The 24,789-nt window shown below is 37.5% G+C and overlaps 5 protein-coding genes across 5 annotated transcripts; all 5 read right to left on the bottom strand.

Annotated features, from left to right (window-relative positions):
* Nucleotides 1-5,961: 5,961 nt before the first annotated feature.
* Nucleotides 5,962-6,616, bottom strand: CBG17380 (the record flags this gene model as incomplete). The annotated part of the gene is made up of 3 exons (XM_002643952.2): nucleotides 5,962-6,132; nucleotides 6,182-6,435; nucleotides 6,490-6,616. 3 exons carry the CDS (start codon nucleotides 6,614-6,616, stop codon nucleotides 5,962-5,964), a joined length of 552 nt encoding a protein of 183 aa, XP_002643998.2.
* A 1,410-nt stretch (nucleotides 6,617-8,026) lies between these two features.
* On the bottom strand, nucleotides 8,027-8,432 carry CBG27531 (the record flags this gene model as incomplete). The annotated part of the gene is made up of 2 exons (XM_045239157.1): nucleotides 8,027-8,259; nucleotides 8,417-8,432. The coding sequence occupies 2 exons, from the start codon at nucleotides 8,430-8,432 to the stop codon at nucleotides 8,027-8,029; spliced, it is 249 nt and encodes an 82-aa protein (XP_045099981.1).
* A 1,289-nt stretch (nucleotides 8,433-9,721) lies between these two features.
* CBG17378 lies at nucleotides 9,722-15,692 on the bottom strand (the record flags this gene model as incomplete). The annotated part of the gene is made up of 14 exons (XM_045239156.1): nucleotides 9,722-10,032; nucleotides 10,070-10,353; nucleotides 10,405-10,531; nucleotides 11,238-11,368; nucleotides 11,414-11,618; nucleotides 12,355-12,500; nucleotides 12,548-12,791; nucleotides 12,845-12,966; nucleotides 13,015-13,156; nucleotides 14,014-14,109; nucleotides 14,156-14,307; nucleotides 14,354-14,481; nucleotides 14,533-14,810; nucleotides 15,671-15,692. The coding sequence occupies 14 exons, from the start codon at nucleotides 15,690-15,692 to the stop codon at nucleotides 9,722-9,724; spliced, it is 2,388 nt and encodes a 795-aa protein (XP_045096186.1).
* Nucleotides 15,693-16,169: 477 nt separating this feature from the next.
* On the bottom strand, nucleotides 16,170-18,841 carry CBG17377 (the record flags this gene model as incomplete). The annotated part of the gene is made up of 5 exons (XM_002643950.1): nucleotides 16,170-16,247; nucleotides 16,630-16,738; nucleotides 17,598-17,680; nucleotides 18,110-18,229; nucleotides 18,599-18,841. 5 exons carry the CDS (start codon nucleotides 18,839-18,841, stop codon nucleotides 16,170-16,172), a joined length of 633 nt encoding a protein of 210 aa, XP_002643996.1.
* Nucleotides 18,842-23,033: 4,192 nt separating this feature from the next.
* Cbr-inx-2 lies at nucleotides 23,034-24,596 on the bottom strand (the record flags this gene model as incomplete). The annotated part of the gene is made up of 4 exons (XM_002643949.1): nucleotides 23,034-23,210; nucleotides 23,407-23,556; nucleotides 23,611-24,015; nucleotides 24,069-24,596. The coding sequence occupies 4 exons, from the start codon at nucleotides 24,594-24,596 to the stop codon at nucleotides 23,034-23,036; spliced, it is 1,260 nt and encodes a 419-aa protein (XP_002643995.1).
* Nucleotides 24,597-24,789: the final 193 nt, after the last annotated feature.

Raw genomic sequence — 24,789 nt, 5'->3', positions numbered from 1 at the left:
TTTTTTTAATTTCTGTGTTAAAAATTCTGAAATAAATTCCACTTTCCCTGAATTTGTATTCCAAATTTCAATTTTTTTTAACTTGAATGCGGCTAGCTAATTTTGTTGAACTTCTGTACATAATTAAATTTTATTTCAGAAGATTGTCCGTGCTGTTTGCTTCAGCTATGAAACACACGACAGCAAACATTTGTCTAACTCGATTTTTGGCAATTTTTATTGCCTTTACGCCCCCGACAAAAATCTTCCAACGGTCTTGATTCACTTAGCTGTAATTTAATTCTGACCGCCAGACAGCAATCGCCTTCCAGACTATGACATTTTCCCTCTAAATATCAGATCAGAATGATTTCGAAAACCGTGATTTTCGCCACGCGCCTTTGTTTTTTTCACCATTAGTTTGTTTTTCTCAGAATTTGGCAAATAGGCGTTTACATTTCTTTTTTCGCTTACGGTAGTGATGATGCGCCAAAGGGAAACAAAATTTTCTGAGAAATGTTCAAACTGTTCTTTTGGGAAAACACAAAGTTCATTGATCCTTGATGCAGTTTTTTAAAGACTACGCCACTAGATAGTTTTCTTGAAATCAGAAAGTTCAAATAAGCTATAGACCAAGCACGTCAACATTTTTTCATATTTCTAACTAGCCATCCTTTGGGAGATCGCTGGCCTACGTGGAGAAAATAAAAATCATAGGAAATAATGAAGATCATTTTTTGATCTTACTGCGAGGCCAGCTTTTTGAAATCGTTTAAAAGATCCAGAATATTTCGCCAACTAAAATTTTGCCGCCGGGCTAAAGTTTCAAAATGAAAAACTCTTTTAGGGATTTTCAAGTTTCTGATTGAAAAGAGTTTTGAATTTCAAGAAATTTGAAAAAATATTGAAATTTATGTATTGTAGGATGTGCTATTAGAAAAAGCATACTTGAATACCCTAAAAGTGCTATTGCAGTCCAAAACCTTTCCATTCACCTTCATTATCACGGTGGTGAATTTTTCCGGAGCTGTTTCAAAATTTCACACCACACGCTCTCCCACAGAACAATTCCGAACTGCAAATTAATTTTTGATCAACAGAAAAAAAGTTTGGCGCGATCACAATTGCAGGTCTAAAACCAAAATTTCAGAATTTTTTATCTGATTTTGTGGAGTTCCAAGATGATTCAAATAATTTTTTAAAAATTAATTAGTGGTTATAGATTCATGTATGGTCGTTTTCCGGAAGAAAAAATGTCAAAAATAGTCATTTTTGAAAGTTTTTTACAGAAAAAATCTATCTCGTCTTTCAGTTTTTGACATTTCTAGGAGTTATATAGCTCAAAAAAAACCGCAATTATGTTCTCCACATTTTCTATGGAATTTTTCATTTGTCTGATAAAACTTTTTTTATAACTCAAAAAACTCATGAAATTGTACAAAATAGCCTTTTTGCGTTGTTTTTTGATTATAAAAAGTTTTATCAGACAAATTAAAAATTCATCCGTAGAAAATGTGGAGAAAATAATTGCGGTTTTTTTGAGCTATATAACTCCTAGAAATGTCAAAAACTGAAAGAGGAGATAGATTTTTTCTATAAAAAACTTTCAAAAATTACCATTTTTGACATTTTTTCTTCCGGAAAACGACCATACATGAATCTATAACCACTAATTAATTTTTCAAGAATCATTTGAATGATCTTGGAACTCCACAAAATCAGATAAAAAATTTTGAAATTATGGTTTTAGACCTGCAATTGTGATCGCGCCAAACTTTTTTTCTGTAGATCAAAAATTAATCTGCAGTTCGGAATTGTTCTGTGGGAGAGCGTGCACCATCACATAATTTAAGTGAGAGCATGCAATAAATTATTACCACAGTATGACTTGTTGACAATAGTTTTTCGAAATTGCTTTATAGGCTCCGGGACATTTCGTCATCAAACATTTTTCCATCGTGTTAATATAGGCAAATGGAAAGGTTTCAGACTAAAATAAATTTTTCTATGGCTTCTAAATACACACTTTCTTATAAAAAACATTTTGACGTTCAGAAAATGTGTAATTTTATGAATTTCAGAATACGTTCTGATATAAAACGCATGTTCAAAAACCCTAAAAGTGCTATTGCATTCCAAAACATTCCATTCACCTTTATTATCACGGTGGTGAAATTTCCCAAAGGCATTTCGAAATTTCAATTCATTTCATGATCTAAGTGTAAACATGCAATAAGTTATCACTACAGTATGACTTGTTGACAATAATCAGTTTTTCTCTCTTAAAAAAGACTCCAAAGCAATGAGTAATATGGCACAAGTAACGTCACTTGACAACCACTTCTCTGAATCATGCTTCGATATCGCCATTGATTCCAAGCCCTTTTCGCTCCAAAACACGTTAGTTATCACTTCAATGAACCATTGTGATTTCAAATGGAACGAGTAGTGCTACCAGGAACAGCATGGAGCGAACAGGAACTTAGTGTATCTGTGACGTTCGGTGTTATTCCAAGCGGAAACAATAATGTAATTGTATTACCCAAGGGGTGAATTATTGTTCCGGCCACAAATTACCGAGCACATTGATCATGTAGCGCCTTGAAAATAGTGTATTTGCGAAAACATTGTTTTTCTTATCAAGCAATATCAATTGTTAACGAACACATGTTTTTCGTTTCGCGCGGTTTCAGCTTGATTGACTTGTGTCGTCACTAAAAAACTATTTAGCATTGTAGATTGTTATGCATGTTTGGGTGGTTCCGAATGGAGATTGGTATGAATGGGTGCAATGAATGGGTATGAATGGTACTATGAAAACATAATCTACAGTATATCAACAGCACACGGTGGCAACTGAAATGTGCAGTGTGTGAGAAAAATTATTTTATAAACTACATGATGTCAATTTTCCTGGCTAATCTTTGCATGAAAGTTTTCATTACAAATATTTTTCATTACAAAAACCGAAAATTAAGACTGAAAAAAATCTAAATGTCACTAAAATCAGAATAACCTCATTTTGCTATTTAATGAGCATGTGAGCTTGCTGGGCAAAGCGCTAGACGTTTTCAAAGAGTGGTGCAAGCAAAAGTGGGAAAGTGTGCACAAAGTGAGAAAAAATTAACAGGGATTATATGAAAACCTTACTGTAAAAAACTTGGCGGCATAGAAAAAATTGATGGAGTTTTTCTTTTGAAGGTATTGAGGCAGTTGCAATTGTAAGCAGAATATCAGAACTGCAGACGAAATTTCAGCTAAATGCAGACTAAGTTCCAAAACTTCTGAAAATTCTGAAAGGTCAGGACAACCCGAAAATGTGAAATTACAAAAAATCCGTTAATTCCAAAAAATTGGTTCTATTATGTCCCTCAACTTGTTTCAGGATAAGCTAGTTTGGCAAAGCGCGACGTTTACGAAAGGTGCAAGCAATAGTTGAAAAGTGAGCACGAGAGAAAAGTTAAACATCTGTATTAACTTGCTGATATAAAAATTTTAGAAACAATTTGTAATTTTATCTATTACATTTACTGGATTTTGTCTATTGAAGCTTCAAATTTGGAAGCTGAATATCATATGAGTGCAGTACCGCTATTGGCAGAGCTATTCTGCCACAAGCTCAGCTGGCGACAAAATGCATAACTGTGGTGCAATTCTTTCCACCAACCTGTCCCAAAAATTTATGTCTTTAGAAAAATTGAGACTGTCATTAGGGTTAACTCAATATGCTTCTTAGCGAGCATGCAAAATTGCTGGGCAAGGCGTTGGACGTTTTCAAAAGGTGTTTCAAACAGAAGTTGAAAAGTGAGAAAAGGAAAAAAAAGTAATTTAAGTATAAAAATCTTGATGTATTAGCAAACTTGGTGGAATAGTAAAAAATCTGTAATTTTCCTATTGACCGTTATGAAGAAGTTGAAATTTTCAGCGGAATATGAAGATTGCAAGGAAAAAATATATAAAAACGATGAGAATTCTGAACATTATAAATATTCTGAAAAATCCGAAAATCCGGTTTTGTTTTTTAGCCTGTTTCAAGATAAGCTAACTAAGCAAAACGCAAGACGTTTTTCTGCACGAACGGGCAAACTTTGAAAAGTGAGCAGAAGAAAAAAATTTAAAAAGATTTATATGAAACTCTTACTGTCAGAAACTTGGTGGCATAAAAAATCGAAATTTTTTCTACTGATAACTCAGGAGAATTTGCAATCGTGAGCATAATATCATGGGTACCGCATTGGTACTGGCAGAGCTAAGCTGCCACAAACCCGGACTTGCTGAACAACACAACCAATCTATCGCAAGTTTTACTTTAACAAACACGGTGGCATAGAGAAAAATGCTGTAGTTTTTGGGGCAAAACGCTAGACGTTTCCGGCCAACCACTAGCCGTTTTTCAGTATGAACACGTAAAACGTAAAAGTAAGAGCAGAAAAAAAATGAAAATAATCTGTAAAAAATCTTCATGTTACAATCTTGGTAGAATAGAAAAAAAATTGCATTTTTGTCTAAGGAAACTTGTGGAGTAGTTCAACTTTTGAGCGAAATATCAGGAGTGCCATGCCGCCACTGGTAGAGAGAACTGCCACAAACCCGGACCTGTTAATGTTGACCAAAACAACCTGTCGCAAATCTTAAACTAACAAAAAAATTCTGCAACGTTTTTCTGTATTTTTTTCTACTGAGGGAATTGCTCATCTGAGAAAAATATCATGATTGCCGCGCCAATGTTGGCAAAGCTACACTGCCACAATCCAGGCAGGCGACTAACCTTGCACGGCCTGGTCACGACGCACGGCCAACCTTGCACAGCATGCGACCAACGTTGTGTGATTATGTCTTCAAACATATTCTAAAAAATTACTGTTTATTCATAAAAAAATTTTTACTAAACATTCAACAAAGGTTAGGAAAGAATTACTACAATTCTGTTAAATGCCGTTCTATATGAGCAATATTGCAATTTCTGTAAAATGTATTCTGTACAGGAAATTCTTCTGAGAGCGTTATCTGGATTTTTCTCAACTGGAAACAAGAACCAAACCATGATCTTGTTAGTAGTATGTTTAATGTTCAAAACGTTGTTTCATGTGTTCCAGCAATTTTTCACCTTTAAAGACATTACCCTTTTTTGTACATATTTTAAGCCGTCCAACACACAACTTCTTACCAAATGTGCTTCTAACTAAGACATTAATGTTTTCTGGTCCTTCATATTCAAAATTTGTTCTATGAAACTATAGTAATACGTTTAGCTTTTGTTTTCCAAGCCGCCACTGCGGCACAACACCCTCATCTCGCACCCGACCTCATCATTAGTTCGTGACTCTCGCTCGAGCTTGTTTTGACTTTTGTTTTGACCTGTGACTAATGAGGGTAACGCCACACGCATTTCGTACCTTTTTGAATATGATATTTACGTACTAACCTATATTTAAATGTATATAGGTGTGATGCATGCGAGATTTGAAAACCGAGGAGTTAATCCAAAATTTCTGTGTGTGTTGTTTGTTTCATTAGTCTAGGCAAATGAGGGAGAATCGTATAGAGGAGTACCAAATTCATTGTATAGTTTTTAATCAGAAGGTGTATAAAAAGTGAAATGACATCTTTGACAGAGGATCGGGCGAGAAAGGATTGTTCTGTATTATGAGCTTCTGTATTAAGCGATGATTCATTTGAGATGGGTTCAGTGGAAAAAATGTGCACATATATACGTGCCGAATGAGAAACATAAGATATTGACAATGTAGGACGGGCGAATGAGAGACAAGAAATGACAGTAAGCGGAACAGGGAAAATTATATGGACTCAAGGATTTGGGAGGCGCTTTTTTTCAGTGGTATAAACTTATATATTAAGTGGATAGGAACGGTTGAGAAGATGTGCACATATACACCTGCCGAATGTAAAATGGAGAACGTTGGGCGGTCTACGACAGAATAGGGGAGAGACAAAAATGGAGAGTAATTGAAACAGGAAAATTTATATGGCCTCAAGGGCTCGGGTGCGTTGTCGTTCGATCATGGCCCGACGGATGGTGTGCTGCCACTTGTGGATAGCGTCGAAAAAGTCCTCAAGCTCGGCTGGTACATGTTTTGGTGCTCCGTTTTTCTCAGTCTCGCGGATGTACTCCTCCACAAACTCGCGGTGCTTCTATAATTCAATACTTTAAAATTATCACAAGATGGGTCCTATAGCTTACATCGATTTCTTCGATTCCGAGCTCAAAAACCTCCATGATGTCTTCTGGGAACGATTTGATCATGTTGATCTCGACGCGTGGCATGATTCCGCACCGGAGGAGGCATTTTCCACCGCGACAACAGTAAGCGAGTTTCATTTCTTCTAGCGTGATCAGGTTCCAGGAACGAAGGCGTAAGAAATAGATGGCTTCCGGGGAGTTTGCTATAGAATCTTTATCCCAAACCCACTTCGGGCCATCGAAATGACCGAATTCTAGAAAAAAACAGCGCGTTTGGTACTATGCAAGTTCTCGACTACGGTACTTACCTTCTCGTGGACATATGAAGTTTGATGGCGGGCATGCTGCTATCACTGAGTTGACAAGCTGTTCGGTTTCCCAACACCGAGTGCTGACAACCAAGAGAAAACCAAGAAGAAGAGAGAAACGCATCATTGCTCACTGAAAAAAGTTGACATGGTGGTCCAAAAAAATGAGAGATAAGGAAAAAAAGAGAGAGAGGTAGGTAAATTTTTTCATGAAATAGATTCATAAAAATATTTGAAGTGGATTGACTAAAAAATTTCACTGCTTAAATAAGTTGGCGAAATCGGCATGATGAAATGGGCGGGACAAGCTCATATAAGGAGGGGGCGGAGCGAAAAGCTTTGACTACGGCTCTGACAGGGAGAGGTCGATTTACAAGGAGAGATTAGAATAAAAAGAGGAGGCGGAGCATAGATATAATTTCGTTGTGACGCGATTCCCTAAGCATTGGTTATTGACGTATTCAAAAAATCAAAATCCTGACCTTCACAGTAACCCGAAAAATTACCGGTTGGAAATTCCAAGAAGAAGTACACTACGCCTCCGTCAGCATAATAAGTATAGCTTTGACTGAAAATGCCAGAGACATGCTGGCAAGCCAGACTTAATTTTTTGCAATTTAGAATTATATAAATTTCATTTGCAAACTGATTTGAAGAAAAGCTTGAAAAGAAAAGCAAAATGAATATTTATTAGTTTTTATTGGATAGCAAACAGAAATCAAGGATTGATACACACACCTCACCACGAGCTATTGAGCAATTTTTTTACTATCACACTGACTTGGCACACCACGAAAAACAACACGACGTGTGTTTTTTTGCCCGTGGCGTGATTTGTAGACCAGGGTCACACAAGATTGTACAGAGGGAGGGGACGCTTTTGAAACAGAAGAAAGGTCGAGAAATGCACTTGTTCACAGGAACTAAACTCGAGGACAGGTCTCAAATAAGCGGACGTCTCATTCCTATCTATCCCTTCTTCTCATTTTAACTTTTGTGACATTTTTCACTCTGGCTCCACCCCATTTATCCTCTCCGCCGGTCACGCTTGATTTCTACAGTTTAAAACATAACAAAAATAACTGGGGTGACTCTGGGAGGGTAATAAAAATGAGTACCGGAACTAAGAAGTTATGAGGAGTTCATGGAAACCTTTAAACCCCACCAGATGTGACGCCAGAAGGTGAAAATAATCGGGGCTACTCTTTGACTCTTTAAGCTTTCGTCCCTTTTTCTTTATTGTTGTCTCTCAGGTTTTGATTTCGTCATCTCCCCGCGGTAGACAGAGTTATAGCTCCTGGTGCTCAATTTGAATTCCCAACAATAATGGGGTTCCAATCGGCGCAACATAATTCACCATTGTTAGAGATCCCTGTCATTGTGAAGCAGTATCATTATCTGTCATTGTGATGGAAGAAAATGGAAAACGACGACGACGTATTTATTTTGAAGCAACGCAAGCGATGCAAGTTGTTTTTTATATATACAGAGCAAAATAGCTACTAAAACTTGTATAAAAAACCAAATGTACAAAATATTAGTTAATTTCCTCGATATTGTTGGCAGCATCGCTTTCGTAATCTGACTCAGATGGTGCCACATCGTATGTTTTTCGTCTTACTGTGAGAAAAAACTCATCTCCGGTGTCTTCCGTTCCGTTCGGCACGACTTCATCGTCAATAAATTCCTCATCTGAACCCACTTGAATCATTTGGTCTTCTTCGCCAAGGTAACGAGCGTCACAGTAGAGGCATAGCATAGCGATCCATGCTGGAAATAACAATTTATAGTTTGTTTTTTCAAAAAAATGTATTTCTTGCGAACGCCCTGTAACTTGATAGTTTTGAAAAATAGTATAACTTTTTAGGAGTGTAATTTGATAGAAAAAATTTGTAATTCTCAAAATATCTAAAAACACAAAACCAACCTAGAACAACAAGCATTTCGTCAGGAACAGTGGGGGCCGTAGAAATATTTAGTAAAAATGACCAAAGCGGAAACGCCTACTCGTCCCTTTTTTATCTTTCTTCCCTCCCTCGTTGCAAACAAAAAAGTGGTCCACAAAACAACATGATTCATCGTAGTACAAAAAACTGAATTTAACAAAAGAGGGAAGCGGAAAGATGAAACAGTACGGGTGGCTGAATAAACAAAACATGGGACCCCTGACAATTTTGAAAATGATTTTCGATCTTTCAAGAGAGTTTCATATCTCTTATCAATCGGGTCGCGTGGAGATGAACTAATTACAAATTGGACAAGATAATCTTGCTATCTCTCCCCCAATCAATTGATCGCAATAGCTCTTGTGTAAATCGAAAGGGATACAAGCGTTACAACATGTTAACAAAAATATGTATTGAGATATTTAGCAATTTTTTTCAGGTCAGCAGTAAATACGATAAAGAGGACAAATCACTTGGAGGGTACAGAAATTTTAGGGTCATTGGGGTACAATGCGATATAGGAGTACAAAATACCTTGAAACATTCGAAGTTTATTCCCCGGAATTGTGGATTTTGTACCTCTGAATCATTGTACTTTCCGAGTTGTGTGCCAAAAGTTTGTTTTTTTACAGTTTAGCAAATACGATATGAATACGTTCACATCTAAGAACCCCAGAAATCTATTACAAAAAAAAGAAGTTTAGATTCCAAAAATGTTTACACACAAAAAAATAAAAAATCCTGTCCATGAAATATACAATAACAATTTTTTCAGTTGATTTTTCATTCATTTTTATCATTTTCACGCGTGTGAAGTGCTCGGCTGTCAACTTTCCGATTACTTTGAAATATCTGGAGAGTGTGAAACAAAATTAGATTGAACAGTTTGCATTCACAGAATTTTTCAAGAATTCCTAGTTTTTCAGTTATTGACTGATTTCTGGAAGACAACTGTTTTTTTTTAATTTTTAATGCAAAAAGCTTGCCGAAAAGGTGTGTCTTCCAGGAATCGGCGAAAAATCTGAAAAACTAAAAAATTCTCAAAACTCTGTAAATGCAAACTGTTCAATCTAGATTTGTTTTACACCCTCCAAAATTTTCAAAATGATCAAAAACGTGACAGCCGAGAGCTCCACACGCTGAAAATGATAAAAATGTCGAAAAACCACTAAAAAATACGCTTTTGTATATCTCTTTAATCGGTACTGAAGAGGTTTTAGAATTTAATATGTTAAGTTTCCAAAAACGCAGGGTTACACAAATGAATAACCGAAAAAGGATTGAATTCAAAGAAGTTCGGTTTCCAGCTCAGTGGTGTTGGCATTCTCATTGGTTCCGGGTTCAAAAGCGACGTTGAGTGCGGCTCCTCTGAAAACATCAATGATTAAAACAAAAACATTATTGTTTACCCGGTCCCGCTGGCAGAGTAGGAAACAGTTGGGTTGTTCATGGATTGATATTGGCGGTTGTTCTGGGCCTTCTTGCGATGGACAACGTAAGCAACTCCCACGGATACAATTGCAACGACAAGGGCGAGAAGGACAATGATAAAGACAAAGGAGCCCTTGGAAGTACTTGGGTATGCATCTAAAAAAATCTGGAAGGATTAAGAAGCCTGAAATATTTCAACTAACGGCAAATGACATTAGCATGATAGCCCTTATTGTTGCCGCTCTCATCTGTGTGGAAAACAAACATGACTGTATTCTGGGTTGAATTGAATTGGATAACTTTCTCGCTCAATCCGCTAACTCTGAAAATAAAAAAAAAAGGTTTTTTTTTGAAAATATCAATATATTCCCCGTCGTTTTCTAACTTCATTAGCAGCGGATCAGTCGTTGAGTTCCCGTCGTAGATTTTTAGGTAATCATGATAACGCTCAATGTCCGCGTTATCGATGACAACTTCTAAGAAGTGGCTGAAAATAGGTGAAGTTCCTGCTAGTTCATAAAGAAAGTGCATTTTTTACCCTTTGGGAGCGAAGAATGTATGACGACAGAGAAGCATCGAGCAGTATTGTTGGGGCCAGTGAGGGCTGGTGATAACAAGAGATTTTCCGTCGGTTAGGTAAAATGATTCATCGGGACAAAGGCATCCTGGAAAGTTATGGTAGTTATGGTAGGTATGGCTTATGGTATTTTTGCTGGGTTCTTGATCTGAGCAATCTAGGGTTACTTGTTTATGTGAGCATTTTTTATATATGCGCGATTTTTGGCAAGAACAGTGGGTTTTTTGCAATTCAGATTACAAAATGATAAAATTCCAAAATTCTCTCATATGTCGTTTTTGTCTATTTTCAAGAGAGCCCTTGTTGACCCAGATTTTGTTTCAAGTTTCATATTAAGATAATAATAGCCTGTTCAGACGGTCTTAAAATTTTTAGCCCGAGTCCGCTCGCCATTTTCAACCGAGTTATATCAGTTTCAGCACCAAGAACCGATTTATCAGTGCAAAAACATCGATTTTCATGACTTCTAGGACGATTTTGAACATGAAATTACACCTTTCAAACCTTTTCTCAAATAAATTTTTTTGAATAAATTTGAGAATTCTTTCATCATACATTCTTTCAAAAAAATGGTTATTATTTAGATATGATTGTACATCGAAGAGTTGATATAATTTTTGACTGGATTTTAAAATTATTTTGTCATGGACGGCGTAGGTTTCCCAAGGCAATGCCTGATTAACTTTCTAGAAATTCTAACAAAGTAATCGTGTACTTCAAATCATTAGCATTTTTCAGACTACCCAGTCAGGTGTACTATTGTCGTCACTGGACCATGAGTCATTTCAACTCACTCTCAATTTGTTCCCATGAAATCTTCAATGTCGCGTTTGGAGTCGCAAACCATTTCATTCTGGAGAACGTCATCGAAATCGCACTCGGTGACGTGACCTGTCGCACGTGACTCAACTCTCCGTAACCATATCTAAAATTAAATTTATAATATTGAATATCGAGCACTGTTTCTCACTCCTCCATCATATTATCCGAATACATATAAATAAGGTCTGTCTTGTATGGGTTTTCCAATTTGAAGGTGACCGAGATAAGTTTATCGTAACGGTTATTGGAGAACTTCCAGTGGCAGTGCATTAAATGGCATCTTGATGAGATGGGAATAGTCAATTTTCCATTAGTTTCGAACACCTTGGAATCATAAACCGAGCACACGCATTCTGTAAAAACATATAGATAGAGTTAGAAGTAAAGTACGGAGAATAAGAAATACAAAACATATTTTCCAATTAATTTTCGCACACTTTGATCATTTTCATGAGTTTTGAGCTCAGGTGTAAAGTTTCTAATCACTTTGAAGCAATTTTTGAAGGGTGTGAAAAATCTCTAGACTGAAAACTTTGCATTCAAAAAGGTTGTTGGAAAATTCGTAGTTTTCCGCTATTTGCCGATTTCTCAAAGACATCCCCTTTGGCCCGTTTTTTTATTGATAACATGAAAAATCAGGTATGTTTCAGAAGTCGGCTAATATCTGAAAAACTAGGTATTTTCGAAAGGTTCCGTGAATGCAGAGTTTTCGATCTAGGTCTGTTTTATACTTTTCACATTTGCCATAGTGTTCGGAAACTTTTAAGCCAGGTTCCAGACTCCAGAAAATGACCGAAGTGGCAAAAAACCAACTTAAAGATACAGTTTTGTATGTATATCTTGTTCGCCGGTACCGAATTTACACAGTAAACACTTTCATATTGTGCAGTTCAAACTTTCAACTTTGAGCCTGATTATCCAATTCCCTGCAGGATATAATATAGAAAAATAGTCAACTCAAAAAATATTGTTGATATTATACAAAACATGTTATCAGTTGACTTGTACGTAACATCTTTCACAGGGAATGCAATGTGTGATTTCAAAGCTGTTGGGGCAATCTATTAGAGTGTATAACTAGAGTCCCACCTTCAAGAACATTCATCCTAGTGAGGTTCATCTCGAAGAAACGTGTCTGAACACTGTTGCTAGGGGTGTATTCCACTGCTAGATTTTGTGCTTCAAATACCATCGCTCGCATAGGACGCGATGGGTCCTGTTGTTTATGTTGTGAGCTGGAATAATGAAATATTGAGTTTTCAAAAGAAAAAAGAAAACTGACCGGAAGAGAACCTTACTACTGTCCGCCGATCTCAATTCCAAAAGGTCCAACTCAGATAAAGAGCAATTTGTTTCAACAAAAATCAAATCTGTCTTCATTCGCTCTTGTCCTTTGATTTTTGAAACCTTTATCAATGTGTTACACTTTTTTCCAGGACAATACAAGTCTGGGAATCCGGGCGATGTAATTCTCATATGAAAGAACTCAAAATTCAATATATACTCTGGTTCTGGACACTCGCATGCTGAACAATGTACATTATTATTACTTTGCCAGTTGTTTAATAGATATTTTTACTGTGGCCCATAAGCATTGCTGTAATGTTTGGAGTGTTGTACGGTCCTCCGTCAGATGTTGGTGCTCTGAAAACAACCTCCACACGAGTTGCATCTACAAGTATCCCACGTGTCCTATCCGAGCTGAACACTTTTTGACTTTTTTTTCGAGAATATATTGGGTTTTCTTACAGATCTCCATTTGTGAAAACTCCATCCTCATCGTATCTTCTCACAGATACAAAAACTCCTCTTTCCGTAGTGATATGTATATACATTTCTTCCAAACCTTTCTCAATTCCTTCGCTAGAGCGCGTTAGGACAAATGTGCATCCTGTACAAAAGATTATTAGCGTAATTCAAGCAATTCGAGAAACAAAGGACTGCATTATTAGCTACAGTTTGGGTCATCAAAATATACAACTACGTCTCTTTCAGATGTTTTTCGGCATTTTGACAATTTTTAAGTCAAAGGACAATTTTTAAGTTTAAGGAGTCTGAAGCTCGGTTCTCAAGTTTCCAATCACTTTGAAAATTACGGAGGGTGTGCAACGGGCATTGATTGGGAACTTTGCATTTAGATAATTTTTTGAAATATCCTAGTTTTTCAGCTAATTTCCGATTTCTGAAAAACACTTTTTTTTTCACGTTGCCAGTACAATGAGCTGCCAAAAAGGAGTATCTTTTAGAAACGGGGGAATAGTTGAAAAATTAGGACTTTTCCGAGAAATTCTGTAAAGGAAAAATGTTCAATCTCGGACAGTTGTATACCTTCCGTAATTTTCCAAGTGATTGGAAACTTGACAGCCGAGGTCCAGACTTTTTAAAGGTGGGGAGACATGAAAAAAATGATTTTTTCAAAATTGCGTTTAAATATGCCCCTCGAGGTGCTGAACTTGTCGGGGCGAGTATTGAAAGTACCGCGCCGCTACCGACTGAGCCACGCGGGCAAAAGCGGAGCTGGCGCCCGATGTTAAACATAAGGGGGAAGACGAGAGCTGTACGCAGAGTGACATTAAGCATTGTACACCGTTACGGTAGAATGCATACTCTGGCCCCAAAAATCCCCCGTAAAATTGTCAAAGTGATCACATATCAACTGAAAAATGGTTTTTGTATATTTCATTGAGCGGTCTTGTAGGCAACTCAAAACACAAAAGGCTGAATTATCAGCTACAATATGCATCAAACCTGAACGAGACTCAAACGTTTGGTTTCCAACGGAAACCTCTGTAGATTCAGGTCCAATTGGAACGTGAGAAGGAGGGCAGAGGTATTTTTTGTCATCTGAAAAGTTGGATAAAGTTTTTTCTCAATTTTTTTGTTGTCTAACCTAATGAGACTCTCTCAAACTTGATTTTAAAACCACGGCTTGAATATTCATTATTATGCATTTTGAAAATTGCTTTAAATCCAACGTTTACTGCAGTTGAGAACGTGTTATATCCATCAAATCGTCCATTGTACGAGTACCGACCGGTGCTTCTGAACTTGTGACATAATACCCTTTCAATATTGAAATAGCTCTTACACAGAATTGTATATCAGATATTCCTTTTTTTCGACGTTGACGATGTTCCAAAAAGTGAGAGTCGATTCAGTGGATAACGAGAGACTTTCAATATTAATGTGAAGACTCATATTCGGGTGTGGAAGGATCTAGAAAAAGCGTTCGTCATTCGAACAAAAATGTTAGGTTCATTAGATTACTTTATAAATGCACTTTCCGGTCCCACAGTGTGGCGACGGGTAGTTTGGTGATTTGAGCACACCTTCTAGAACTTCTGGCCCATAAATCTCCATTTCACAGTGACAAAAATCTTTCGTGGTTGTGGGGATCGTCGATGTGGTCAGAGCGGTGCTTTCCATAACGGCTTCCTCAATTTTAGACTCCGTATCTTCTCTCTGCTCTGTTTCTTCTTCGTCCTCGTCTATACCATCCCATTCCGATGTTGTGTTAGGTATGGTAGAGAGTAGGATAAGAGCAACTGAAAAAAAATCAACAGTGCGAAGCGAATTAAAAAAACTGAATTCAAACTAAAACCATCTAGCAGGGATTCAAATGTAGTAAGACACAACAAAAAAATCTGGCGAAGACAAAATTATCTGAAAAAAAGAAGAGGAACAAACTGAAGAAGGATAAGCAGCTAGGATTTTGTCAAGGCGATTATCATAGCACAAATATGAATAAAATTCACAATTCCAGAGTTAGTTGTTGTCCCTAGATAAGTAAAGGCACTAACAGAAAAGAGAAGAACCAAAGTGGTAATTTTCCATACAGTGGAAAACTTCAAATAGTAGAATAGTTTCTCAACTTGGGATCTGTTCAAAAATCACAAGCTGATCCACTTTTTTCGAGTCATTAATTTTCTATTAGCTATGAGAAATACACATAACCACATTTTTGTGTTTTTTTAAAAGTTTTTTCTCTAAATATGTGTAGTTTTTCCTCAAACGATGTTAAGAATAGAAAATAACAGATAACTGAGCTAAAAATACAAAAAATATATATATACTTTGAACGTTCAATTCCTTGATTTGAGACAATGACAGCTTCAAAACGTCCTAGCCGCGAAAAGCGCGGCTGCAAAACGTCCCGGAGCCTACATCAAGTTCCGAGAGACCTTGTTCAAGTCAAAACCACAGTCTGTGGAAAGAAAACTAGAACTTTTTCCAACAGCGTTGGTAACGAGTAGAGTTGTAGAAAACCCCTTTGAATGAGGTTAACCGCTGAATCAGAGAAGAAATAACAAAACTGCAAAAAGCTCCACCCTACCGTATCCCAACTGACCTACGGACAAGAAAATTCTAGTTTAAAGCTACCAACACACTTCACAACTCTACTCACCTATCCAACGTCTCAGAATCATTGTTCATAGAAAACACGGAGCTCTGGAACGACCGTACTGGAAATGTTGGAATGAATATGAGAACTAAAAAATAATGGAAGGGTCGGGGGAAGGCGGAGCGGCGCCAGGAGTCCGGTCGCCATTAAATAAACTATTGAGAATACAGGAAATGGATAGCTGAATGGTAGAGGCAGCATAAACAGTTTATGTTTTTCGTGCTATTCGAAAAGTATCAAATATCATTTTCTGATTATGATCCCTTGCTACCTCATGACCCTTTGAAAACGTAAATTGTAGAAAAATGAGAATTTTAGAAAACAGAAGAGAGTTGAAAAAATAAATGAAAAGCTAGACATCTTTATTAGGTACAAAGTGTATGTGTCTTGTGTTTGCTGAAAGAAGAAAATAAGAAGAAAAAATGAAAAGATGGGAGATGGTGAGTTTAAACGTGAAGCGGATGCTCGCTAATTATTGCGGGTGCTAGAAGATGACGAATTCTCAGATCTTGGATGTGACCTTGTCAAGGTTGGCGACGACGACTCCGAAGATGTCGTCGACGGATCCTTCGGCGTTGATCTGCAAACATTTGGGGTACTTAATTTACACTAATTTTAAAGGCTAATTTCAAAGGCGTAAGGCACTAATTGCATTTAATAATCAATTCCTCATAAAAAATGCTAAACAGCTCTCAAAAGAAAAGTGCCAAAAATAGAGAAAAAGAACAGCTAAACGACGTCATCAGCAAAATAGCGGTGCTCATCTCAAACATGCGGAGCAGAAAATTTTCTCTCTACTTGAGCAGATACTTAGTTTCTCTTTAGTCTATCGCCCTTTCCGACTAACACTCCCCGCCCTAGATGAGGTTTTTTTTGCTTGATGTTATTACTACACTTTTTTTAGCCGTTACGTAGCTCAATGATATGTTTTTTAATAGAGCCAAAATTGAATAACCACGCACTCTAACAAGTTTTCCCTTGGACTCATAGTAGTCAACGACTGGAGCGGTAGATGTGACAAAGGTGTGAAGACGCTTCTTGATGGTGTCAATGTTGTCGTCGGCTCTCCCACTGGAATATTGAGAATTAAAGGTGCGGAAGAACATGAAAGGGGAACTCCGACCAAAAATTTTTATTGCCTAAAAATGTTTCAAAAAATATGCATTTTCATAACATTATTGCGAAAAAATTCAAAGAAAATCCTAAATCCCCGAAAAACGGCGTTGAGAAAAAATAGGATTTGAATTCCCGCGCAGTGAGAAACCTAGGCCACGGCATCATAGCGCATTTCTGACATGGAAATTTTTCCGGATTTTTTCGGTTTTCATGTCCGGCAGGTAAAAAACTTTAAAAACCACTGCCACTTAAAAAACGGCTATCAGGCTCCGTGGCCTAGTTTTTTCANNTGCGCGGGAATTNAAATCCTCGTCCCTCCTAGCAACTTTTTTTTTGAAAATTTTCCGCTTTTTTCATTTTTCGGGGATTTCGGATTTTTGTCGAATTTTTTCGCTATAATATTGGGAAAATAGACAACTTTTTGAACATTTTAATGCAATAAAAATTTTTGATCGGAGTCCTCCTTGAAACAAAACATTATGAAAATTCAGTTCATAGCCCCATGATATCTATGGTACCGACCGATAAAAGACAAAAAAACATATTTTCAGTTGATTTTCGGCCATTTTGACTATTTTCAGGAGCCTGGAGATGGACTGTCCAGTGTCCGATCATTTTGAAAATTTTGGAGGATGTAAACAGACCTCAATTAAAAACTTTGCATTTACAGAATTTTCGGAAAATTACTACTTTTTCTGCTACTTTCCGATTTCTGAAAGACACCCATTCTAGACTAGGAACACTGTATGTGTGAACACTAATCACTGTACAAAGTCACTTTAGAGTGCATAAAGTGATTGAAAATCTCCATTACCTGGTTTCAGCGCGACCTAAGAGTCTTTTCACGAGAGTCTCCTCGGCAACATCGAAGAACAACACCAATTTGGCCTCTTGGATCTGAAATTTTTCAGTTTTTGAACACAGTATTTTTTTGGAAATATTTGAAGGCCTAAATAACAGTATGACATTATCATTTTTGAGTTATGATTACATTATCATTTTTGAGTTATGGCAAAATACGCTAAAACAATTTCATCTGGAGCGTTATACTGAACTTTGTTTTTCCGCTCAGAATAAACAAAAACAGAAAGACCAGAGGTGGACCAATAGTTTATAGAATTAGATATCCATAAACTGTTTTTGCAGGCGCTCTACTTGCATGGTACCAAGCTTGGCAAGAGAAATTATTATTTTTCAGGGGTCATGGCGCTAATGCTTGTGGCCGGAAATCATCAAGATCCTTAACCTGTCAGATTATCTTAAGACTTATAGCTAAAACGGATATTTTCCTAAATATCACGTCAAATAGCGTCAGTTGGTGCTCACCTCGGACTCGAACTGCTGTCCTTGAGCAACTTCTCTTGGGTATCCGTCGATCAGGAATCCCTTGCTTCCCTTCTCAATAGCAATGAGCATGGCCTCCTTGACCAGATCGAGAACTACTTCCTGGAATCAATCAGAGTGTAAAAATGGAGATGTATAGAACAATGTTGACTTTTTGGTAGAACTAATACATACAATACATTTTGACCATTATCAAGAGTCTGACATTTTGGCTATTTTTTGAAGGACATTTTTTTCTTCACAATTTCAATACAATAGCGTGCCAATTTACGTGTCTTCTAGAAATCGGCAAATAGCGGAAAAACTAGACATTTCGACAAATTCTAGGTTTGTTTTACATGCTAAAAAGTTTTCAAGGATACGTGACAGCCGAGCTCCGGACTCTCGAAAAGGGTCAAAATCACCGAAAATCAATTAAAAATTTTTTTCTATATAATATTTACCGGTACTCTAGGTTCTAGCCCAACTCACTAATGGCACTAGAGCTCCGGACTCCATAATAGCTGTGAGCTGAGCTCCACGTGGAGAGCCCGACTTTACTTCATCACGGAGAAGATCTCCGGAAGACAAATGAGTGAGCCCGTACTTGGCAACAATCTTGTCGCATTGAGTTCCCTTTCCGGATCCTGGTCCTCCAACGATGAAGAAGATTGGGACGTTGGCAGCCTTCAGTGGAGCCAGGTCAATCTTCTTGCGCTCAACAGTTGGGGCCATTTTTCAAGATGCTACTGAAAATTTGAGAGATTAGAAAAACGAAAAACAAACTTCAAGACTTGGTGCAGAGTGAAAAATGTTCTGAGCAGTTGTGTGAATGGGAACACATTTGTCGGTGCCTCTCTCGGTTTTCTCGGAGGATAAAAAGATTAGTTTGGAGGATGCGGGGCAAGTGGTTTGCTTACGTGAGATAAAAAAAAACTCGAAAGCTCAAACTTTTTGTCTGCCGCCTCTCGAGCACTTGTCTTTCTCTCGTAGCAGCGCACCTCGATTGCTTTTGCCACGTAAGACAGTGGCAGAAACGGCAGAAGAAGAAAGAGAAGAAGGAGGTGGTGTGGTTCAAGAAAACAAAAGAGAAAAAATGATGAAGAAGAGAAGATTGGGTGGAAGAAGATGAAAGGAATATGAAGATAAAAAATGAAAAGAAGAGAAGAAGACGAGTTAAAAATATGAGAGTTCGGTATGTTGAATGTGCTTCTCTACAAAATAGAAAATATGAAATTTTCAGCGTAATGAATTTATTATTTTTAGAAGAAGTTGTATTATGAAAAATGCTGATAAAATAATTTTTTTGGAAATTCTCATTTTCCGTCTTGTTGTCTAACCATACTTGCATCGGGCTGGGTTTTTTTTTCAGATTTTTCTCACCTTGACCCGTGTATCGAGTTGTTCATTTTTCTCCATATTTTCGAAAATTATTTGCAGATAAAAAACTTTTTTCTTTCATCCTTTTTCTTTCATCCTGAATTTTCAAAAAATTCTTCAAAAGCAAATTTTTCAATCTAGGTCTGTTTCAGACCCTCTAACGTTTCTACAGTGATCCGCAGGCACGAAATAGTCGAATTAGGCAAAAATTAACCGAAAGATACAGATTTTATTGACCGGTACTACATATTTCATTGACCGGTACTACAGATAAAAAATACTGGCTTTACGATTTAAATCACAAATTAAATTAGTTTTAAAAATGATTTTTTAACAATTAGCGGAACCGAAATCTGTAGCTGATCCCATGTTAATTGTCTCTAAATGTAAAACAAGACAGCTAACAAAAAACACAAAATACATTGCTCAAGTTCTCTAAACAAACTGCTCAGTGAAATTGAATTCAAAACCAATCAAACTTTTAAAAAATGTTGCCCAACACAAACAAACACTTTCAACAAACTACACCTCACTATGAAAAACACCAATACTACAAAAAATATAACAGAATCTAGGATTTTTCACGTTTTCGCGTATCTCATAAATTTTTTATATCCTTGAATAGAAGACCAAAGAAGAAAACAAAACAAAGTGGAAGAAAAGCGTATTGGAAGGAGAAGGCGAGAAGGGTCAAAGGGTCCGGAGAAAAAAGAAAATTGCCTTCGTATGTGTATGTTTCTCTGGTTATTTATTTCAAAAGATGGAACATTCAATTGTTGTTGTGTGTGTTTGAAATATGGAAACTGAGGATTACTGTGGAAAAAAAAGTAATAAAGTTGAGAACAGAAGTGATTTTTCAAACTAGTGAACCGGAATAATCGCATTACACTATATTTTTACCATTTTCGGAATATATCAAAGTCATACAGTTTCCGGTTTTTCACGTATACACTTTGAAGTTTCAATGAATTCAAACCAAGAAAGTTGGAACTTATTCTTCCGAAATTGTTCATAAAACACGTACGTGTTTCTAGAAATAAACAACGATGAGAAGAGATGAGAGGAGAGAGAAGGATATGATGCAATTCTCACTTCGTGAAAAGCAATCAAAACAAGTTAGACGTCAGAAACCGAATGCAAAGATGGACCAATTTGTAGCCTGGATGCCCTTTTGTGGGTGTCAAATGCGAGAGGAGCCCATGGAAGCTATCGATTCTCTTCTTCTTGGAAAACGGAGTAAAGAAGAGGAGGAGAAAGACATTATTCACCAAAAATTTCCGAAAGACCTAGGCAACTCTAGAGAATTGGGTTTAGTTGGTGGACTTTTTGAATTGATGTCATTAAGATGTGAATAAGCAAAAAGGGGTTATGAAATCCAAACTTTGGATGATAAATGAAAGATAAAGCTGAATTTTTGGAAAACTACTCACATGGGGTAGAACAGAAATATTTTAGACCGCGTGGCAAAGTCTGGTTCTCTTATCACGGGGTTATTCTATTCTTCCAAAGTTTCTTATAAAAAATTCGGTGAATTCTAGTTCAAAATTAAGGAAAATCTATCAATTTATCCGAAATTGAGCAAGTTTGGTCCAGCGCGGCTCGTTTCGATTCCTGTTTTCAGTATTTTTCTGCCTTGTCAAAAAAAAACTTTTAGAGTCAATTTGAAAGAATATACAACACGTTTTTCCTGATTTGTGGAATTTCAAAAGTTATTTCAAATGTTCAAAAACCAAGACAATCAGACTTTCTTTTAAATTTAAAAATTGAAAAAAAATCAATGAAAAATTTAAAAATAAACAAACAATTGGAATACCGAAAAATTGAAAAAAAAAAACCTTATTTATTGTTTTCCCCATCGATTTAGTGTCATATGGTTGTTGTTAAACACATGTTCTTACATTTTACATTTCTAAAATTTTGAAACCATACAATTTCTTCAGTCCAGCCTTTGAAAAATACTTTGTAAACTACAAAAAAACTGGGTTTTTTTTTCATTTTTCCTATTTTCTTCATTCTGTAAACACTAACAAAGTGTTTATCAACCGTTTAGTTGCAATCAGTGCATTCAGAAAATTCATAAAAATGTAATTAAACAATTATTTTGCTGTTGCCTAACTGCAAAGCTGTAGAAACCGACGACCGGTCGCGGTTCAAAAGTCGCGGCCCGGGCCGCATAGCAAAAAACAATTTTCGTACGGCAAGCCCGGCAACCCCTGAAAAAAGAAAGCCGTACTACAGTTCTGCCTAGCAGCCGCCAGAAACCAGAAAATTAGAAAAAATGACAAAAATTGGTATCCAGTGGTATTTATATTCTTTCAGATGAGAATGATGACTGAAGTATAAATCCTTTGCACTCTTCATATATCTTATGTGTTGTTGAGTGTTTTCCAAGGAAAGTTCAAAAACAATGAGCAATAATTATAGTGTACTTTTAGGAAAGATGCCAAATATAGGAAAGTCCCCAGAGATTTCATTTTCTTGATTTTGGCAAGCTTTGTTGTACTTTTCACTACCAGAGATGTCAAATTCTTGATGTTTTAAATCTCTTTGTACTTTTTACTGAATTTTCGCTAGGACCACGTGTTTCAAGCACAAATTACAGCTGTATAGCAGTTTTCAATTTGTGCTAGCTTTAAATATTACGAAATACACAATCTCAGATGAACACAGCTGCGACGATACAAATGGAACACATCTGGGGTTCCGTGTCATGTTCATCTTCACAAGTTTCTATATTTCATTCGTATTATTTTTGCTTATGAGTGCCTGCAGTCGACGTGCCCTCATTTCCACTTTAAGAGCATCATCAATATATATTTTCCAAATTTTGTTTGTCCTTTTTGCATATGCAAATCCCAACGGACAACCCAGCCTAACAATGCGGTCTTCGTCATCACAGCTATTAAAGTTATATCAGTTGATAAGATACCAAAAGTCGTTCTATTGGTCCATTTCTTTTCTGAAGACACCTTTGGTCCGACCGAATCGATCAAGGAATTCTCGGTTGTTGTAAATATCTTTCAATCTTATGACTGAAGGAAAACTCAACAACAGTTTTCGGAGCGCCTCTGATTTTGAACCTTCTTCTCAAACGAAGAAGAAAAAAACGATTTATCTTGTCAGTGAGTCTTCCTCGGGTCTTATCTACCCACAATTTCATCCCCGCCCCATCATTTCACACCCAACTATTAGTTTCACATTATTTGCTCATTATATTCTCTGAAAATCCCCTCAAAATGGAGAAGAAGGAAACTAGACAATCTTACATAGCTCAAAATAATCTGTAAGCTCGTCTTAGTTTTCCTCTCCTCTCTAGGGAATATTGATTGGTAAGATTTCTTCTTTTCCTTCCAAAAAAGGTATAAAGATTTCTGAATAAGAAATTTTATGCGTGAGAAATGGGGATGGATTTATTTCTCAATTTCTTTTTTAAAAAACACTGAAAACTTGATTGAGGGGGGGGGGGAAGATTATGGATAAAAGAATAAAGGTATGGGAGACGACCAGTATGACAGAGAACGATTGAGAACATCAGAAAATCAATTAATCACATCTCCTTCTTCTCTTGAGGAGCTGATGGTGCGGATGGACCGTCGACTTCTTCGATGAGGCTGTGAACTTTGCGATTCAAGCGGTCCATTGGGATGGTGTCAGTGTTGAAGGCCACGTATCTTTCTGGATGGTCCTCGTGGAGGGAGGTGACGGTGGAGGAATCGGGTTGTTGCTAGAAAAAGAGGAAATTTAGAACTTAGAACAAGTGTTTCGATATGTTTATATTCAGATTTCGATTTGTCAGAGTTACAGGAGATCAAAAAATTGGCATGGAAAAACAGAATTTAGGCTTATTAGGACTTCCACGAAGCCTCATCATACTCCACATTATCTAGCATGGTGTAATTTGGATGATAGTCATCACCAACCTCGGCAACAAAACGGTCGATGAGACCGTCGATGACCTGGGATGTGCGGAACGCGCCAAATTGAGCGTCGACGTAAGTGAGCAGGAGGATTCCGTCGAAATTGAGGTACTTGCGGATGAAGCGGTGCGAGCGGGTTGGATTCATGGCTGGCTGAAAGGGGTGAGAGTTAAATTTTGATTCTAAAATACGATTAAAACAGCCTACCTTGTTGTTCAAGTTGGTTGGAACCAGGCTGTGTCTTCTGAGAAGCATCTGGAATCCAAAGTGAATCATGCCGGCGGTGGTGAGACAGAACACAAAGATGAGCCAAAAGTAGAAGCAGATGTAGAGCTTCTCGATGATCATGTTCAAGATCATTATGCACGAAACAGTGTGTTGGTGTTGTTGGCCGAGGTTGCGAACCTTGAAGTCGCACAAGACAACGCGAGGGAAGATGCTGTCTTCCTTCTCTGCGGTTCCTTTGAACTCGACATTCCAGAGGTGGAAGAATCCCCAGAAGTAATCATCAACGTCCAGGAAGTGCTTTAGAAGGACCATTTGAAGAATGATGTTGAAGATGAAGCCGAGCTTGAGGAGGAAGAAGTTGATGGTGGCTTGGCAACCGGCGAGCTGAAAAAGACTTGGGTTGAAAATTCTAGGATTTGCAAGAATTTTCAAGTTACCTTGTTCGAGGACTTGCGGATTTCGAGGAGCCGATTCCAGAGTTCGTTGGCAAACGATTCACATGCCTGATTGGGCTCTTGCTTCTTCATAGCTCCTTCGAAAAATCGGAGAGATGCCTTCAAGTTGATCGTGGTTCTCTTATGAAGCATATTCCAGATGTTGTACGGGATGACGAACATGGCGGCTTGGAGGAGAAGAACCAGTGGCACCCATCGGTAGTAGTTGATGTGACGATCGCCACGAGCTTCGTCGGTGACCGTGGTTCCGTTTGGCACAAAGTAGGTGTTCTCGATGAAGCAAAAATCGTGCACGTAACCATCCCAACTACCAGAGAACTCTCGTGGCGTCCAGCACTTGATTGGTTGGCCAAAGTATTGCTTGCAAGAGATGGCGAGGGTCATAGCGACGAGCACGAATGGGGTAAACCAAGCGTTGACACGGTCGATGGTGTCGAAAGCAAGCTGGCCTTGCTGCTTTCGCAGCATCCCGACCAGTTGCTCATAGAAGGGACCGAAGAATCCCAACATTTTCTGAAATAAAGCTTGGTAGATGAAGGAGAAAATTAGAAGTGCAATACGGTCAATGTGGGTAGACTATTTAGGAAAAAGTGACATGAAAATGAATGCGACACGGTAACGGATCAATAGCTAAAGCAAAGAAGGACTGCAGAGAGGGTTGCCACCCTATAGACTAAAGGACTCGAGAATAAATGAAGAGAAG

This window comes from Caenorhabditis briggsae, assembly GCF_000004555.2.
Source record: "Caenorhabditis briggsae complete genome, chrX, whole genome shotgun sequence".
In the NCBI taxonomy this organism is placed as follows: Eukaryota; Metazoa; Nematoda; class Chromadorea; order Rhabditida; family Rhabditidae; genus Caenorhabditis; species Caenorhabditis briggsae.
This window is presented reverse-complemented; position numbering and strand designations above follow the sequence as displayed.